The 20,217-nt window shown below is 45.0% G+C and overlaps 1 protein-coding gene across 6 annotated transcripts in view; it reads left to right on the top strand.

Moving 5' to 3' along the window:
- The first annotated feature begins 458 nt into the window (after positions 1 to 458).
- Positions 459 to 20,217, top strand: part of PLEKHA8 (pleckstrin homology domain containing A8) — a 62,923-nt gene continuing 43,164 nt past the window's right edge. For all 6 annotated transcript variants that reach the window (XR_004970827.1, XR_004970828.1, XM_036327734.1 and 3 more), the window contains exons 1-3: positions 459 to 868; positions 17,439 to 17,555; positions 18,494 to 18,649. Coding sequence is in view for 4 of the 6 variants with exons in the window: in XM_036327734.1 (XP_036183627.1) it covers positions 829 to 868; positions 17,439 to 17,555; positions 18,494 to 18,649 (313 nt within the window). In the remaining 2 variants the exon portion in view is untranslated. The remainder of the gene's footprint in view (positions 869 to 17,438; positions 17,556 to 18,493; positions 18,650 to 20,217) is intronic.

Below are 20,217 nucleotides of genomic sequence, written 5' to 3'. Positions count from 1 at the left end.
TGACGAGCTCCCAGGTGGTGCCAGTGCTGCTGCCCACGGGCCACATTTCTGGTAGCCAGGCCTTAGCATTTCGACATTGCGTTCACACTGGCCACGCAGCATTCTGTCGCGAACCTCCCATCATCTCCGTAAGCCCTATTGTTGGGTCCCTCGAGTGTGTAGGACCAATCGACAGCCTTGACATCGACAGAGGACCAGAACCCAGGGGCCGCCTCAGGGGTCACGTGAACCCCCAAACATCGCGAGGTGGGACCCGACCTATCCAGGGCACCATTCACAGCGAGCGCGTTGCACACCTGTCCCAGCGGCTCCCCGCCCCTTCCTTTTGCACCCAGCACTTCCTCCCCCGCCCGCCTCCCGGGACTCCATTTCCCAGCGGGCCTCACTGGCTCCGGCAGCCCCGCCCCTGTCGTTACCGCCAAAACCCGGAGTGGATTTTCGCTCCCTGCGCGCCAGCGGTGCACTGAGCATGCGCGAGAAGACCCCGGGCCCGGCTGGTCGGGGACTCGGGGAGCGCGCGGTGCCCGCGCCGCCGGCGACCCGCTGCCTCGCTTGCGGCACTTCGGAGGCTCTGCCGCCCCTCCGGCCCACCCCGGTCCCAGCCCCCGAGCGGAGGCGCGCCAGCCCCTGTCCTGCCCTCACGTGCCGAGGCCGCTGCAGTGACCCCGCCCCCGGGCGGCGATGTGACCGGCCGGGCGTCCCCGCAGCGGGCCGGGCGCCGGGAGTGGGCGGCTCGGCGGGGCCGGGCGATGGCCCTGCGGCCGGCGCTGCTCGCCTCGGGGGGCCTGGAGCAGTGAGGGCTGCGAGCGAGGGACCGCGGCCCGCGCCATGGAGGGGGTGCTGTACAAGTGGACCAACTATCTGAGCGGTGAGTGGGGGCGCGCCGGGCGCTCGGTCCTTTGTCTGAGCAGCCGGGGGTGGGGGGGGGGGGGGGAGGCGACTTCGATCGCGCCTCCTGGGGGTCGGGGTCACGACCCCTCCTGGGACCACGAAGACCTGTGCGGACCCGGGGTATTTCCTCAAAGAGCTTCCCTCACCGGACCGTGTCCCCCAGGCTGTGCGGACACGTTCCCCAGCGGGGCTGGATGAGGGCAATAGCTGCCCTTGCACTTCCAAGGAAACCCAGGAAGTCCCGAGATTTGGGGGTGACCCGAGAGGCGCGGTGCCCGCGGGGGCATCGGGAGGGAGGCGCTGAATTCTGGCGAAGGAGCTGATCTTGCCTGGCCTGCAGATGGAGGGTTCAGATCAATGCTCGAAGTTACTTGTACTGCACGGGGTGCAGGGGTGTGTGTCGGGGTACGGGGGGGCACCCTTTTTAAGAAGAAGACTCCCCCGGGCAGGCACTTTCCTCCATCGCCATCAGAGTCGTCTGCGTGCAGACCTAGGCGCCAGCGCTCCATCGCAGCCGGTTCACAGCGCCAGGGTTTGCACCAGGCTTGGCGATGGGCTTTCTCACTGAGCGTCTCTTTTTGTTTCACAGACTCGGAAATTACCATAAAATCAATGCAAATATTAGCAGCTGTTTTCTTGCCCTGCTGAGCAGAACGGCTCAAAAATCGTAGCCCGCCCCTTTCCGATTTGTGGACTTGCTTCCTCCTTATCTTGAAAAGGTCGTGCCTGTTCTTCAGCTGTGAATGATTCACAACAAGCTGCTGCTTCTTTTGGTTTGTGCGGCCAGTTTTTAAATCAATGCCGTCTGTATGCCGGAAACTGTGCTAGGCGCTTTTTTGGAATGATACTCTTTATTATGGGAAATGAGCGAGGCGCTTTTCATTCTAATGGCAATGTGTGTGAAGCCAGAGGTAGCCCCGGGATCTCTCAGGGTCGAGGAGATATGTGTTCCGGTCCTTCCTGACGGGGCAGCCTTTTGAAGGCTGTGGTGTCTGGGTGCGTTAGAGACGGATGTGTCCGGGAGGATGCGTCGGCAGGTGACTGTAATGAGGTTACACAGCACAGCGAGTGCACCTGCTGGGTGTACCCAGAACCTCTTTTCTGTGCATAGTGAGGTTAGAAGTGCGTTTTTCTCCGAAAGACAGTCCATGACCACGTGTGGCTTGTGTGTTTTCTGTCGTGTGCACACGTTGACATGGGATGGATGCCGTGTGTCACATTTGAGTGGAGAAGTCAGGAAGTCAGTTTAGCAGCTGCTCCTTTGGATCCTTGGAGAGAGTTGTTGATTTCCTCACTACCTGCTCTGAGCTGGGCACAGAGTAAGCACATTGCACAAGACAGACACAACCCCGAATTCCTCGAGCTCACACCTTAACCAGGGGGTTGGGGGGTGGGGGGAGGAGACAGTCATTGGTAAGTGCTTAGAAGCTTGCTCCACGTGTGTGTCATTTGGGGAGAGGGGAAGAGGAGCGACTAGTCGGGGTCATGGGGAAGGCTTCTTTGAAGAAAAGATGTAAGAGAGCCTGAATGACCAGTTGAACCTGGTAGGTGACCAGGCCAAGGCCGAGGTGCCGACTGAGGCCGTAAGGAAGGACTTGCTCTGGTGCAGGAAATGTCAGCGTGAAGGCCTTAAAGCTGGGTAGAGACCAGTGCGCTTGAGGAAATGAAAGACCTGACCTGCATGGCTGGAGAGGGGAGAAGAGGGAGGCTCCAACAAGGGGTGGGGGAGGCCTGATGATGCGGGGCCTCATCCGCTGGTTTAGACCTGTGGCGTGATTGTGTGTGTGTGTGTGTGTGTGTGTGTGTGTGTGTGTGTAAAGAGAGAGAGAGAGAGAGAGAGAGAGAGAGAGAGAGAGAGAGAGAGAAGATTGTTTAAAAGCTTAAAGCTTACCTTGGCTCCATTTTTTGGTATTTTGTCAGATAATGTAGTTATTTTGTGAGCTTCTCTTGCCTCTTAAATTAATATGCATCAGTTATTAAAAGTTGAAAACATCATGCCTTGAGAATAACTTCCAAACTGCTTGCATGCGTATACCACTAAAATACAGAAAGGAAGAAAAGCCCCTTTTCCCTAATGTGCCACACAGCCGCAGGTACCCTGTGCTCCTTCGGAGGAAACTGCGACGTGTATTCTCTTCAGCAGTCCTGAGCCGTCCTGCCCTGTGAGCACCGGAACATTGGATGTTCTGGGATTTAGTGTCAGATCCTCTCTTTAAAAGACTAAACCTGCAGCGAAAAGGGAGTGGGTTAAACGTTTCACAAACACCTCCGTTGTGGGAGACATAGCAGCTAGGCACTGTGTGCTTGTAATTTGTATCTGACAAGCCCTGAGTCAAGGGCTAGTACAGACCCATGGTGTGCGGAGGGCTCTGCAGCGGCACATCAGGTAAGGAGTCAGGGACCTGAAGTCTCATACCGGATCCATCACTGCTGCTGCCGTTTCTGAGCTTTCCTGTCTTCTTCCGTAAGAGGACGAGACTTACTAGTTAATATATATAAAGCTTTTACATGGATCCACTCGTTTAATCTTCACAACAGTTTTAGGAAGCAGTTGCCTTTTTTGTTCCCATTTTCCAGATGAAGACGTTGGGACTCGGAAAGGTAGAGGAAGTGGCCCAAGCTCACAGAGTTAGTAAGTGGCTCCCGAGTTAGTGCTCCATTGCATAATGCATTTAAAGGTCCTTCCTGCTTGATCATTATGTAAGTCTAGTTGATTCATAATGCACCTATATTTAAAGTACGTTGACCTAGAATAGCAGATTCTCCTTGGGGGTAGGAGGTGGGGAGGAGTTCAGGAGGGAGGCAGATGGCCCGGTGTCATGCATATGTTTTGTCACAAGGAGAATTTCTGAGCAGCTGTGAGCAGTCTCCTTTACCATTTTAGGTCCCTTTTCCCTGCCCACTCAGCAGATGCAAGAGCTGCTGCCATGAGCTCCAGCCAGCTGCAGGCGTCCAGGGCCCCTCTGGCGGGTTAGGGCACAAGCACATTGCAGCACCGCATTCCAAAAATAACAGAAGCTTGCATCATGCTGACCAGATGGTTGTCAGAGGAGGTGCTGTAATTTTGCTAACCCCCACCCCCAGGTGGAGGAAGGTGACCTGCCTGCACATGTTTGTGATGTGGAAGCAATGTCCAGAGGAGATTCTCATGGTCTCACAACCACTGGTCAGCCTTTTTAGTTGGTTTGTTTTTTAACATCTTTATTGCGATAATGATTCACCTATCATAAATTTAACACATTTAGAATATGCTAGGTAGTGGGCTTTCCTATATTTACATAGTGCAACCCTTGCCGTGGTCAATCCCCAAAAGAACTCAGTACCCGTTAGTAATCACTGTCTCCCCGCCGCCTCTTGCAACCACTCATCTGTCTGTATAAATTTGCTTATTCTAGACATTTCATACGTTATGTGTTCTTTTGTGTCTGGCTTCTTTTACCTAGCTTAATGTTTTTTGGGTTCATCACTGTTGTAGCATGTTTCAGTACTTCATTCCTTTTTATTAACGAACTCTGTTCCGTTGTATGGAGATACCATATTTTCCTTTATCCATTCATCCACTGATGGACATTTGAGTTGCTCCATTTTTTTTTTTTATATTTTGGAGAACTTACAAACTTTTCCAAAGTGGCCGCACCATTTTACATTCTTATCAGTAATGAAAGAAGATGCCCATTTCTCTGCATCCTCACCCAGACTTGGTATTGTCTGTCTTTTTTATTATGTCCATCCCAGGGAGTTGAAGTGGATTTATGTTTCCCTAGTGACGGATGGCATGGATCATCTTTTCATGTGCTTTTTAGCCATTTGTATATCTTCTTTGGAGAAATGTCTGTGCACATCCTTTGCCCATTTGTTAATTGAGCTTATTTTTCCACTGTGGGATTGTAAGAGTTCGTTATTCTGGATATGAGTTCCTTATCTGATGTGATTTGCAAACATTTTTTCTTATTCTGTAGATTGTATTTCACTTTCTTGATGGTATCACTTGAGGCACAAATGGTTTCAATTTTGATGTCCAGTTTATCATTTTTTTTCTTTTATTTCTTATGCTTTTAATGTCACATCTTAAGAAACCGTTGCATAACAGAAGGTCATGAGGAGTTACTCCTATGCTTTTTCTAAAAGTTTTTATAGTTTTATCTCTTATAAATTATGTAGGTCTGATCCATTTTTAATTAATTTTTGTGTGTGCTGTAAGGGTATATTCTTTGCACGTAGATATCCAATGGTAAACTCCTTTATTCATGCTTTCATTGGCGGCATGGGCCAGTATAATTGAATGCCTAAGTGCTAAAGGTTGGAGTCAGAAAGCCCAGAGTTCAAACCTCTGTGCTGCTACTTTCTAGTGCTGACTCCTTGAACAAGTATTTAATCTCCCTGAGCCTCGGTGTTAAGGAGACAGTAAGAATAATAACCATACTAGGTTTGTTATAAATATGAAATGGAAAGCATATGTACCTGCCTTGTACATAGCTTACTTAAGGGTAAGTCAGTTGGATAGTTATTTAATGATGATGCCAGGAAAATTCAGTTTCTATGCATTGTGTGTAGCTCCTTGTGGCTTCTGCCAGTGTATGTGTTTGTAATTCCTCCAGTCCTCCTTTTGGAAGTGGATGAGTGTAAGTTATAAAGGAGAAGATGCACATAAACATTGGAATTTTGTCATTGACTCTGTAGTCTTAGGACAGTCATCTTTTTGGATGAATGGTGATAACATCATGTAATTCTGTGTAGCACTGGTCTGTACATTTGTTTCCAACAAAAACTAATTAATATTTGTAAAGGAACATAAGAGATGTAAAACTGGAGCCCCATTGGCACTCCATCACAAGCAGCACCGTCTTCCCATTGATTCTGATGTGTGATGACGTTGGAGTTGTTAGGAGTCATCCATGGAGTCTTATGTCATTGAAGTGGTCTGTGGCCTGAAGAAGCCTGGGAACCATAGTTCTCAGACTGTACTCTCAGTGTTTAATCTTTACCACTTCCTGTATCCATTACTTTCATCTTGTTTAGATTTGAGCAAAAGTCAGTTAAATTCCATTAGGAATAGATTTGAGACAGAGAAAAAACAAGCAGGCAATGGAACTATTGTTGGACACCAGACAGATGAATGAGACAGCAGGGAGGGTAAGTCCAAAAAACACCATGATGCTTGGGCATTTCTCTTTCTGGATCCATTTCAAGTTGGAGAATGTGGCAGTACCAGGAGAGATGGAGAAGTGAATAATATCTATAGGGTTAGCCAGAGAGAGGCCTGACCTTTCTCAGTATTCCTATCACATCAAAGGAAGCAAATTATCTGCTTGAGGATCTACTTCATGTCCTTCAGATAGAATTGCTCCTACGTAGTCCAAAACAAAATGATTCTGCCTTGATTTTTAAATACCAGGGGGAATGTTTTCGACAATTTACTTTTAACACCATCTAATAGTTCCCTGTCAGTCAATCATTCATTCATTCATTCATTCATTCACATAAGCCTGAACATCAACATCTTACCAGACCCTGTGTTGTGGGGTGTTGGGGATACTGTTTTGAGTAAGACGTAATCCTTGTTTTCAAGGGAGGTCATAGTCTATTGGAAATTTTACTCAACAATGAAAATACTTTCCAGCTAAATTCGTGATTTCAACCTTTAAGCTTTTATGTGGTTGCCCCGAGGCTGTGGCGTGACAAGGTTTAGAGGGATGATACTGCACATAACTGGTCTCTAGCTGCAGGTAGGTATCATCTGTCATTCTCTGATGTCTTTACTTGAATTAAAAGACAAGTTTCGGGCACCCCTGACAGACTAGAATGTTAATAAAGTCATTGGTCATCCAGTTTGACATCACAGATATCCTGTTGTTTTTCTGCCTCTGCTGGCCAATATATACAGTTAGGATGGAGACCAGCCACTCAACTTCTAAGGCCAGTATAAGCAGCCAGAAATTAAGAGAGAAGAAAGTAAGAATAGGAGGAAGGTGTAAAACTGGTCAAAGGAGACAGGCATGCCTTTGTCAAGAAAAACGTAGAGAATCTTTTTCAGGAGTAGTCTGGGAAAATTTCATGGAAGATGTGGGATCAAAGGGTAGGTGGAATTGGCCTGGACAAAAGGGGGAAGGGGCGGGAACAGAAGGGGCACTCAGTAAAGAAGCCAGCAGGACCAAATAGAAGAGTTCTTGTCTGAGAGGAGGAAGTATGCAGTGTTGTTGGGATGGGGTTAGATTAGTGAGCCAAGCCAGGTCTGAGAGTTTAGAAATGGTACAGGAGGGAGTCACTCAGGGTTTCTAAGTAGGAAGAAAGCGCACATAGAAAAGTACATGAGGAAGACTCGGCTGGCTGAACCATGATAATGGAGGGGGCAAAGCTGAATTATGGGAGCAGGGGAGAAGGGAGGCATTATCTCCCACTCACAGATGAATACATTTAGGCTCACAAGATAAATAAGTAACTTAGACTCATACAGCAAATAAGTATTGAGCCAGGTCTGCCTGACTTCGTGTCCTTTCCATGACTTCATGCGCTATGTCCCAGTGTAGGCACAGTGGCATGCTGGGAATGACGGTGATTCACCTGGAGGGGAAGGGCCGAATTGACCTTCAGGTTTGGAGCTAGGCTGTTAGGAAGATGCAGGATTTGTTAAGAGATGTTATAGTCAGAAGGAAGATAATATGTTAAACCTTAGATACTCAGTTTAGTCCTTATCTATCAGTTTATAAATTAAAAAATAATGCCCGAGGACTTAAGTGACTAAGTGATGTGGTCAGGATGACACATCTGGATGTTATGAGTTTGAACTTGAACCAAAGTTTCCTGACTCTGTTCTCTTGAGTAAGGTGCTAGTGGGACATATGAGAGGCATGGCCCAGAACAAATGAATATAACAAATAAATATCCAGTTCAGCAGCTGAAAGCACACAGGAGAGGTGACTTACTGCAGGCGCTAACAGTAGGTTCTGAAGAGAACTTGATGTAATATATTGTAACTGTAGTCTGTTCACCATCTGCATGCTGATTCCCCACTGGGCTGTCATTCTTTGAGGGCTGGGATCTTTTCTACAAATCGCCAAGCCTGGCAAATTATAAAGCGCTCAAAAAATGCTTTGTGAATTAATTAATGGTAAATGAAGAAATGTATCATTTTATGAGTGCTTGGTTATTATCTGTTACTGTTAGGAGCCTCTTCTTCCCTGCTCCCCAGCTGCAGCAAACTTATAACCACCTGACAGAGCAGCACCCAAGGCTTTTCTATCCATGCTCCTGTCTGGAGCTCCCTAGGGAGCTGAGCTGTGGGGGAGGGCTCTTAGGAGGTGGAGTATGGCTGAGCACCCAGGACTGGATAGTGGGGGGAACATCAAGGCTGTGGAGGTCAGGGGTCAATAATTATGCTTTGCTTCAATTTAAAACGGTAGGTTTTGCCCAGCCAGTGTGACTCAGTGGTTGAGCATCAACCCATGAACCAGGAGATCACGGTTAAGAGCATATGCCCTGGTTTCAGGCTCCATTCCCAGTAGGGGGCATGCAGGAGGCAGTCGATCCATGAGTCTCTCTCATCAATGGTGTTTCTATCTCTCTCTCCTCCCTCCCTCTCTCTGACATCAATACAAAAACATTAAAAAATGCTTGAAAAAAAAGTGGTAGTTTTTTTTTTACTACTAATGTATGTATATAACATTGATGATACTATAACCATCATATAATGTATGAACACATTAACTATAATTTATAGTGAATAAATTAAGTCTTGACTCATCACTTCAGAAAGATCATCAATCCTATCAAGAAATTTAATCTCACTTTGTTTTCTTGACATTAGTTACTTTCTTTTGAAATAGGTTTTTTAAAAGGGTTGAGTCTCCTGTTACTTTTATTAGATAGGGTTTTACAGGTTTTGAAAGCCAGTAGAGACTACTAGAGATTATTAAGCTCGTGCTGTAAATCTATAGAAAAAGAAACTAAAGCCTAAAGAAGTTAGGGACACATTCACTCCTGCTTCTCCCGTTCTATACCTGCTTAATTATGGTTACGATTTTTTACTCCTTGGGTTGACGAAAAAGCACCCTGCCTCCACCTTTTTCTTTACTTTTGGCTACTTTCCTACAAATGGCATTAAATGGCCCCTTTTCGTGTTTTTCTGCATTCCAGCAGCATCTCATCGTGGATTTTTTTAAAATTTACAGTGTGTGAATATTGTCCTCCTATTCTGTTAAACAGTGAGATTGTAAACTGGTTTCCCCTAACAGCTCATTGGGAAAAGCTCTGAAGGAACTTGGATAGGTGTCCAGGCGGAGTGATGCACCCTGGCTGACATGTCACTGAGTGGGCACCCTACTTAAGAGTGTCATCACTGGGCCAGGATGGAGGAAACCCACTGCAGCCTCTTTTTCCACTGATTATAACTAAAAATTCTGAACAGAGTACTAAAAGCAACACTCTGATCATTCTGAAAAGTAAACCATAACAGGCAGACTGGGAGGGAAGACAAAACTTGAATAACCAACATAATAAAGATGAACACTCCTGAAACAAATGAAAAGGTAGAGATTCTTGGAAGAAAAATGTAAACTATTTAAAAAGAATTAACTGGACATTTTAGAACTAAAAAGAATGGTATTTGAAATTTAAAAAACTCAGTAGGTGAGTTCAGTAGAATATATATGACACAGGAAAGAATTAGTGAACTTAAAGATAAATCAATAGAAATTATCCAGTCTGAAGAACAAAAAAAAAATGTGTGTGTGTGTGGGGGTGGGGGGGGGTTGGGGAGAAACGAGAATGAAATCACAGGAATCTGTGGGACAGTAATGAAAGGTCTAACAGGGGGATGGGAGCATGAGTTTGTGTGTGGGGGGGAGGTTGGGGGTTAATGGGGGGGATGAGGACACATTTGTAATACCTTAACTAATAATAAAAAAAATAAAAAAAATAAAAAAAAATAAAAGAAAGAAAGGTCTAACGTTCTAGACCAGCCGTGGGCAAACTACGGCCCGCGGGCCGGATCCAGGCCCGTTTGAAATAAATAAAACTGAAAGAAAAAAAAAAGACCGTACCCTTTTATGTAATGATGTTTACTTTGAATTTATATTAGTTCACACAAACACTCCATCCATGCTTTTGTTCTGGCCCTCCGGTCCAGTTTAAGAACCCATTGTGGCCCTCGAGTCAAAAAGTTTGCCCACGCCCTGGCCGGTGTGGCTCAGTGAATGGAGCGTCGGCCTGCTGACTGAAGGGTCCCAGGTTCGATTCTGGTCAAGGGCATGTACCTTGCTTGCCGGCGCATCCCCAGTGGGGGGTGTGCAGGAGGCAGCTGATCGATGTTTCTAACTCTCTGTCCCTCTCCCTTCCTCTCTGTAAAAAAATCAATAAAATATATTTAAAAAAAAAAAAAAAAAAAGTTTGCCCACCCCTGTAATCTAGACCATTGGAGAAAGGAGAAGGGGAAAAGGAGAAAGACACTAGTAACGAAAAACTTCCCAAATTAGGTGAAAACCACAAATTTACAGATTAAAACTGCTCAGCAAATTCTAACCAGTATAAACTCAAAGAAAGAAATACCCACACACATCATAATGAAACTGCTGAAAACTTTAAAAACCTCAAAAGCAACAAGAGTACAAAGACAATACATATAGGGAAACAATAATTTAAATATCTGGAATTGCTTATCAGAAAAAATGGAGACCAGGAGACAGTGAAGTGCTGGAAAACCCTAGCTGCTGTAGCTCAGTGATTGAATGTGTCCCATTTACTGAAAGGTCTCTGGTTCAAGTCCCAGTCAGGGCGCATACCCAGATTGTTAGTTGGAGCCCTGGTCCGGGTGCATATGGGAGGCAACTGATGGATATTTCTCTCTCACATTGATGTTTCTCTCCCTCTCCCTTCCTCCTTCTCTAAAGTCATTTTTTAAAAAACATATTTAAGCCCAACCCGTATGGCATAGTGGTTGAGTGTCGACCTATGAACCAGGAGGTCATGGTTTTATTCTTAGGGCACATGCCCAGGGTTTTGGGCTCGATCCCCAGTGTGGGGTGTGCAGGAGGCAGCCAGTCAATGATTCTCTCTCATCATTGATGTTTCTATCTCTCTTTCCTCTCCCTTCCTCTCTCTGAAATTAATAAAAATATATTTTAAAAAACTATTTAATAAAGTGCTAAAAGAAAAGAAATGTCAACAGAGAATTCTATATTCAATGAAATGCTCTTCAAGAGTTAAGATAAAATAGCATTCTTAGATAAAAGAAAACTGTAATAAAGAAATGTCTAAAGCAGTTCTTTAACCTGAAGGGAATGGTACTCGGGGGAAACTTAAAACATCAGGGTAAGAAGAGCAGCTCTGCCAAATTGAAAACAATGTTCTGTGTCTTTAACAGAATTAAATTACAAACCAATGACAGAAAAATGTGGAAATTCCCAAATATTAGAAAAATAAACAGTATCCTTCTAAGTAACCCATGGGTCAAAAAGGAAGTGTCTAAGAAAACTAGGAAATATTTTCAATTTAAAATGAGAACCCAACAGTGGTTGGCCTGGGGTAAAGTGTGGGGACAGGGCTTGACTACAAGGAGCAGCACAAGGGAATTTTGAGGGGAAGATAATGGGATTGTTCTGCATCTTGATCATTGTGGTTGTTAGAGAACTGTGTGCTTAGCAAAACAACAGCAACTTAGAACTATTATCCATAAAAGAAATTTTGTGTGTAAATTTAAAAATAAATATTTTTTTAAATTTAAGTGTTTGTTTTTTAATGGTGTTTTTGGATGAGCTACTGGTCACAAAACTGAGTAAAAAAGGGAAGTGGCAGTATGACTCACAAGTAAGCACTCTTGGTGTGGATCTTTAAAGGAATAAGAACATCTTTACATAGAAATTTTGATTTAAAAATCATAACTGATATAGATTGAAAAAGGAAGAACATATAGTGCAAAATTAGCATGAGTTATTCATTTTAGATTCAAATATAAGTTCATTGTTTTGAAGAAAATTACGCTCATTGAAAAAAACTAAATCTTGCAAATAGTTCCTGTTAATTCAATAAAAGGCATTTGTACCATGTGAGAAAAGAATAAGCTTTGGAATAAAGTCCTCAAATCTTTAATTTCTTTGAATAATGTTTCTAGTTTTCAGAGTATAAGATTAACACTTCTTTTATTAAGTTTATTCCTAAGTATTTAAATTATTGATGTTACCATAAATGGAATTATTTGCTTAATTTCATTTTCCAATTTTTCATTGCAACTGTATAGGAATGCAGTTGATATTGTTACTGTCTTAATTAGCTAGCTAATATTAATAACAGGAAGGAGCAAAGGGAAGGCCAGACATTATAAGTATGGTCATCTGGGCAGCTTCTCGAGGAAGATGCAGTTTCACACTCCCCGGGGAACCACCAGTCCATTCCCCCGCAAATCACTGGAGGAAGGTGTCCAGCAAAGGGGAGGATGAGCATATGGGCAGTGAAGTCAGGGTGGCGTAGGGAAGACGCTTGTCTGTCAGTGGAGCCTGGGGAACCATGGGGTGGCTAGAGGGGTGAAGCCTCTGCAAGTGTGTGAAATCCTGAAGGATTCATTGTTTGAGCTCCTAGTTGAAATCCCCAAAGTAACTTTCTCTATCTTGTTCCTTTTGCTTGCTTGCCCTTGCATTCACTTGCTCTGTGACTCATGCTGGTCTCCCATGTGGCCCTAGAGGGCCCATGGCCCGTGGCCATGCAGACCCCACACGCAGTGGCCTGCAGCTGGGAACACAAGCTACCCATCTAGATGTGGGACTGGACTTCAGTATGCAGCAGGCTCTGGGCAGTGGCTTTGATTCTCACTCTGCTGAAGACAAAATGGGACTTCTTCCTTTGTGGGAAGAGGGAGGTGGACTTTGGAGGGAGACTCCCTTAATCTTATATCATCAATAAAGCTTTCCACAGTACCTCATCTGCCCATGGGGGCCTAGGGAATTCTTGTTCCCACAGCACCCCAAGACGCCCACTTCCACCAGTAACAGGTGGGGACATAGAAGGGACCCCATCGATAACAGTATTTGTGTATTGGTCTTATATCTTGCAACCTTGCCAAGCTTATTAAATTATTTTAATAATTTTTTTAGTGGATTACTTAGGCTTTGTTTATTTTTTAATATATAAGAGCATGTTTGCTAATAGAGGTAGATTTTCTTCTTCCTTTCCAATTTAGGTACCTTTTATTTCATTTTGAACTCCACTGCCCTGGCTAGAACCTGCCCTGATACTAGGGGAAAAGCACCCAGTGTTTTGTCATCTATATATTTAAAAGTCTAAGCTACCGTTATGACCAGTTGAATGGTCACTATGACGCACACTCACCACCAGGGAGCAGATGCTCAATGCAGGAGCTGCCCCTGGTGGTCAGTGCATTTCCACAGCCAACCTCCCACAGCCAGCCAACGTCCCATGGTCCCTCCCCCCAGCCAGCCGGCTCTGATTGGCCCCAATTGCCAGCCAGGCCAAGGAACCCCACCCGTGCATGAATTCATGCACCGGGCCTCTAGTTAAGTATAATGTTACCTGTGGGGTTTTGTAGATGCCTTTATCAGGTTGAAGAAGTTCCCTTCTGTTCCTAGGAGAGCATAAATTTGGCCTTACTCTGCCTTTTTGTTCTACTCGGGCCCACCTGGTTTGGGTGATGCTCCTGCTCTGTGGGTCCATCTTTTTTATGCAGTTTTCTGATTCAAATGCTAATCTCTCCCAGAGACACCCTCACAGACACACCTAGAAATAATGTTTTACCAGCTATTTAGTCATCAGCTAGCCCAGTCCAGTTGATACATAAAATTAATCGTTGTATATCAACTAAGGCAACTGCAGATGAACTTAATACAAGGATTAATGGTCTCTTCATCATCCATATCTCTTTTCTCATTTAACTAATTCATCATTCCTGAGCTATGTGAGCTTCCCAGGACTGGACACCATGAAAGAACATTGTGTTGCAATACTACACTGTACTCTCCACTGCTCTGTCTTTAAGTGACACTCATATGTAATGAGAAGGGGACGTCTATGGTCTCTTCATGTACCTTCTGAAATTCGAGGAACTTTGTGATTTAAAGAAGTTTTTCTTAGTCATGGTTTTTGTAGTTACAATCTACAGCAATCTATGTCAAACTCAAAGGCTAACACGGGCCAAATAAACGAGGCATGCAAGTTTGATATGCTTGATCTACAGAAAGCAGTAACAATATATTGAACTTCCCCTAGCATAATTATAACTTCTAGGTAAACACTGAGCTGTTACAGGGAAGTTTTTGTTTCAATCACTATAATTGTTTACCAGCTACTTTCAGAACTTACTACAGCTGTACTTTATGTGGTGCTCAGGGGGAAGGGGAGGTAACATTTTTCAGATTCCTGTAAAATAAACCTAGTTTAGAACCACATTATTTTTCTAATTTTTAGATTTTGGGGGAAAAATATGTTTTAATTGATTTGAGGAGAGAGGAAGGGAGAGAGAGAGAGAAGAGAGAAAGAGAAAGAAAGAAAGAAAGAAAGAAAGAAAGAAAGAAAGAAAGAAAGAAAGAAAGAAAGAAAGAAAGAAAGAGAAAGAGAGAAAGAAATCAACTGAGACATGTGCCCTGACTGGGAATTAAACTGTAACCTCCTGGTTCATGGGTCGATGCTCAACTACCGAGCCACACCGGCTGGAAAATTTTTAGACCCTCCCTCCCCCCCCCCCCCGCCCCCAACACACACACATTTCAGTACTCTGAAATCAGGAAGCAGCTTAGCATCAATGTTTTATTATGGCTTAAGCAGGTTATTTTTTTCTTTCCTGTGACTTGTGAAATAATGATATATCTTAAATTCCTTAGTGTGTGGTGGTTAATATTATGTGTCAACTTGTCTGAGCCAGGAGGTGCTCAGACATTTGGCCAGACATCATTCTGGGTGTTATCTATGAGGGTGTTTCTGGATGAGAATAACGTTTGAATTGGTAGATCCAGTAAAGCCGACTGCTTTCCCTAATGTGAATGGGTTTCATCCAATCAAAGACCTAAATAGAACAAAAAGGCTAAAAGGGGAACCCTTCCCGCCTGTGCTTGAGCTGAAACATTCACCTTTTCTTGCTTTCTGTCTTGGACGGAAACATTGGTCCTTCTCGGGCCTCAAGCCTGCTATCATTTGGACTGGAATTACGGATCGGCCCTCCTGAGTCTCTAGCTTGCTGACTGCAGATTTTGGGATTTCTCAGCCTCCATCATTACATGAGCCAATTCCTTATAACAAATACGTAAATGTAGAGACAGCGATAGAGAAATACATACATGCTATTGGTTCTGTTTCTCTGAAGAACCCTAACACAGATGGGGTTCTGAATTTAATAAAATGCAGTAATTGAGGGTTTCCTCAATTCCTTCTCTAAATTCCTGGTGGTTGAACTGTATGTGAGAAGATCTACTCTTCTGTACAAGGTTAGTAGGACTGGGGTTTGGGGATTATCATGCCATGGGTGTTGCAGTAGAGAGAGACACAGGTTTCTTCCCACATCTGCTGTGTACTTCCTGTGTGACATCAGGTACGTCTTTTAATCTACGTGGGATTGGTTTCCTTATCTGTAAAAGGAGCTGGTTGGATGAGGTCATTTCAAAGTCCTTTTCCATTCCTCAGGTAGGTCAGTTAATCCACCTGGAATTGGTTTCTTATCTATAAAATGTGCTGGTTGGACTAGGTGATTTCAAAGTTCTCTTCCAAGTCTCAGGAATTGTTTCTTCTGTCTCAGTGAGGGGAGGTGGCCTAAGATGTAAATAATTAGATTCTCTTGCACAGCTAAAACAGCAGCAATAATGTCTAAATCCAGGCGTGCTGATTCTCTGCATCAAGACAGAGTCTGATGATCCATGTGGTTTCCTGGGTTGTACTGTTTGTGCAAAGAACAGTGGCCTTCAAATTAGAGTTTCCATAGAATTTGTAGTCAAGGTCAGGAATCATCACCTTCTGAAATAAAAATTAATGAGTTGATCCCAAGAGATTTGCCAGCCAGTAACTGACTTACATTGAGATAAGGCCAGTGGGCTCTATACATCCAGTAAAAGGTCTACATGTCTCCCTGGGAAGAAAGTGCTCAGTATAAAGAAAATAACAAGACCAGCATAAGCTATAGTTCTAGAAAGGATTACTTACCTTTGCTGAGAAAGGCTTGAACGGCAGGATATTTCAGTGACTGCTGTGAACTACTGGAGAGTGGGTGTTGAGAATCAGTTTTGTTTATGAAGGCAAGAGACATGGTAACTTGGCAGGCCCGAGTTTTCTAATCCTAGAAAAGCAGACAGGAGATTTGACTTTGGGTAGTGAACACACAATACAATATACAGATGATGTATTTTTGAGTTGTACCCTTGAAACCTATGTGATTTTAGTAACCATTGTCATCCCAGTAAATTTAATTAAAAAGTAAATATGAAAAAACACAAAGAGAAGCAGAGCCTCCTGAAGTAAATAGTGAGTGGAACATTTCGGCTGCCACCTAACTCCTGTGCTGAGCTTAGATTTGGTGTGACCCTTGAGCCTTGTGATTATATATGTATTGTCCCTGCACCATGATCTTAGGCTGGGGCGCCTCACGCAGCTGTTAGAACGTGATAAATTGACACCACTTTGACATTGATTGGTGTCTTAGGCACCTGGTTTGTGTGAACCAATCCCCAAGGGATTGTACCTGAGCAGCCCCTGGGGCTCAGCCCAGAGCTTCTGCCACCTTCTTTGTGGCTGCCCGGCCACATAAGAGTCCCAGGAAAGAAATATACCCCTAAAGGGCAATGGCATGCCAGAGAGAGAAAAGTACACCTGGCTGAAGGCTCACAGGTTGATGCAGAGATGCAGGGGTGGCATTGAAGATCCAGCGCCAGGGAAGCTCGGAAGCAGGACAGCACAGGAGTTTGCTTTGACTAGTGAGTGTACAGGTTGTGTAAGAGGACTGGATGAGATATCTGTTGCGACCGAATGTGGTCTGTCCCCTGAAATTCCCCAATGTAAAGTGGTTAAGCCCTTGACTGTTTTGAGATTACTCCATTTCAGTGGCTCAATACCAACTAGTGAGTCAAAGTTAACTTCTGGTGGTCATAGGACCCTGGCAGCTTATTAGCATCTGTATGATGTTGAAAGGGCAGCATAATCTTTTGCCTCATTTCTAAGTTTAGGATAATTTTCTTAACCAGAGGGTTTAGAAACAAGTGTGTGATCCTACAGGAAACAATTGAAAATCACAGATTATTAGTACTATATTGGGGGGAGAGGAGAATAAAACCACCACTAATCCTATTACCTGGAGAATCAGTATTGGTTGCTGATTCTTCCAGACATTTTCTATATGTTATGTGACTAAAAATATATGCCTCTGTGGGTCAATTTAATGTAATTTAATTTAATTTAATGTGATCAAACATACAGGTCTTTCCTAACCTACGTCTTCCCTTAGTTTCCCCTGGAATGTCAGCTCCTTGGCGCTGGGACCACATCCTTCATCAGGTCCTAGCCTATGCCCTGGGAGGCACCTCACACCAGGGGCAGTCACTAAGACCACGCTCTTCTTCTGCTCTCAGGTTGGCAGCCCCGGTGGTTCCTTCTCTGTGGGGGGATATTATCCTATTACGATTCTCCTGAGGACGCCTGGAAAGGCTGCAAAGGGAGCATCCAGATGGCGGTCTGTGAGATTCAAGGTGAGAAGGCAAGGGCGGTGCAGGTTTTATTTTTCCTTCTGTCCCCCCTCTCCCCAAAATTAGAAAGCACTGGTCTCTCCGTGCCTCTCTCTCTGCTTCTCCTATTGCAGACAAAAATACATAGTGTTATGTCCCAAGGTCGTCAAAATAAATGAGAGCAGTGGGCCTGACCACACATCTAATGCTCCTTCCTTAGTCACCTGCCCACCTGGGGCCAGTGGCTGTTTGCAAAGCTTATTTAAGTCTGTTCACTGCAGCATCTAACACTTCAAGTCACACGCACTTTCACCACCACCACCACATACTCAAAACCAGCAAATGCCGAACAGACCTACAGATAGCCTTCACCTCTTGGTTTTGGGAATCGCGAGATGTGGCTCAGAGCAGATTAGAAGAGAAAGACGAGAAGGGAATTTTTGGTTTGGGGGCTGGTGCGTGGTGGGTAAAGGAGAGTGCAGGTTGCTTGTTTCTTCTTCTGAGGGCTCTGAGGGAATTCTCACACTTTTGATCTGACTTGGGAAGGGAAGGGGAAAAGGAAAACATTGTGTTCTTGATCACTTTCCAGTAAAGCCAAGGAGATAGAGTGCCCCCTTTCTTGTTGGCATGCAAGCCGTTTTGACTCAGAGCAGCATATGTCACGCACACGAGCCAAAAGAGAGATGCCCTCTCTATTCCGATAAAAGATCCTAAGGAGAATTGGGTGATTGTTTTTTAGACCCGAATCTTGGTGTGATACCTTGGAGCCAATTGCAGGGTTTTCCCTCTTCATCAGCGGAGGCATCGGATGAGATGAACGAGCTAGGCGAGGTGGTAGGGGCTGGCATCCTCTCTCAGAAGCAGACTCCAGTGACCGGCACCAGCTGAGCTCAGGATGTGGTGGGTGGAGGCTACAGGTAGGGTTCTTCTGGGTTTCTGACCTCCCTCTGCTTTGCTCCAAGTTCATTCTGTAGATAACACACGCATGGACCTGATTATCCCCGGGGAACAGTATTTCTACCTGAAAGCCAGAAGTGTGGCTGAGAGACAGCGCTGGCTGGTGGCCCTGGGGTCAGCCAAGGCTTGCCTGACCGACAGCAGGACCCAGAAGGAAAAAGGCAAGTACTGATTGTCCTCTGGTCTGAGAACCGTGGGAGTCACCCACTGTCATCTCTGTTACCTTGCTTCTGACCACCTCGCCAGCTTTTTGTGTCATGCAAATGATGCACAACGCAGTGGCATTTAAACTGTGGTCTCTGTGAGCCAGGAGGTCACAGTTCCATTCCTGGCCAGGGCACATGCCTGGGGTGCAGGCCCAATTCCCAGTGGGAGGTGTGCAGGAGGCAGCCGATCAATGATTCTCTCTCATCATTGATGTTTCTATCTCCTTCTCCCTTCCTCTCTGAAATCAATAAAAATATATATATTTTTAAAATTAGTTAAGTGCAGCCTCACAGAAGCCATGGATGCCATGACCTTCAAAACTGGGACCCTGTCAACATTTTCAAATGCTGCCACTTCCCCAAAAAAGTCAAAGACTCTTGGGCCTGGTAACTGGGAAAATACAATATCTGGACCCCTGAAAGCGCAGTCTCTATAGCAAACACAAGACCCAGCTTGTTCCAGGCTGCATTTCTGTCGAGTGTGAACTGGCTCAGGCTTCATGCAATAACAGAGCTCTTCTATGTTTACTGGTACAACACCAAGGGGACCCCAATTCAAATGTCAATAGGCTTTATAGAAACAGGTTTTAAAGGACCACTGATAACTAAAGGAATGAACCATATATTTCTCTGTATGAAAAATATAAAAGGCTTTTCTGTATAATAAATCAGCTCTAAATGCAAAAACAAACAAACAACCCTGGTCTCTATCCAACACTCAGCATGTCAGAGCAGAAAGAGTGCAGGCTTTGGAGCCAGATACAATTGGATGCAAATCATGGCTTTGCAGGTAGGTTCCTGGCTTTGTGACCTTGGCCCAGGTCACTTAATCCCTCTGAGCCTCAGTTTCCTAATATTTTACAAAGAGGAAATGACCTACATTAGGATTACCACAAGAATCAGTGAGCCTGAAGCCCTGTGGCACCCCGTCTGGCCGAGTTCCCCTTCGGTCAAGAGTAGCTGAGCCAGAGAAGCCTTGGACCAGGGTGCTTCCTGCAGTGACACCCGCTTACCTCCCACCCACCCCGTCCCTGGGGTGGGATGGATGCTTAATTGTCAGGTTGCTGCTGCTCAGTGCTCATTAACTCGCCATCATTAGGTCTGAGAAGCAGGGCACAACTTTCTTTCTGGACTGGGTCACACATATGCCAGGGCTCACTGCCTGAGCCCTCATCGCCCCCTTGCCCCACATATACACCTGGAGAGATTGTGGGGAGAGGAGAGCCTCTGGAAAAAGTGTTTCAGGAAACCTTTCTCATGACAGATGTGGCAGATGCGCTTAACTTTTCCAGTAGACGCAGAAAAGTGGCCGCTTTGTTGGTGCTTCTGATGCTAAATCGGGAGTCAATTCTATCTAGACAGTGAGCTTTGACTCAGATCCGGTGGGAACATGCAGCATTTTTATGGAGGAAGAAACAGGCCGTAATGATTGTTGCTGAGCCCTCAGCACCGGGGTGGCTGGAGTGCCGAGCTAATAAGGGAGCAGCAGATGCACAGAGGGTGCTATTAGCCGTGACAGGCAG

This window comes from Myotis myotis, unplaced genomic scaffold (genome assembly GCF_014108235.1).
Source record: "Myotis myotis isolate mMyoMyo1 unplaced genomic scaffold, mMyoMyo1.p scaffold_m19_p_11, whole genome shotgun sequence".
Taxonomy (NCBI): Eukaryota; Metazoa; Chordata; class Mammalia; order Chiroptera; family Vespertilionidae; genus Myotis; species Myotis myotis.
This window is presented reverse-complemented; position numbering and strand designations above follow the sequence as displayed.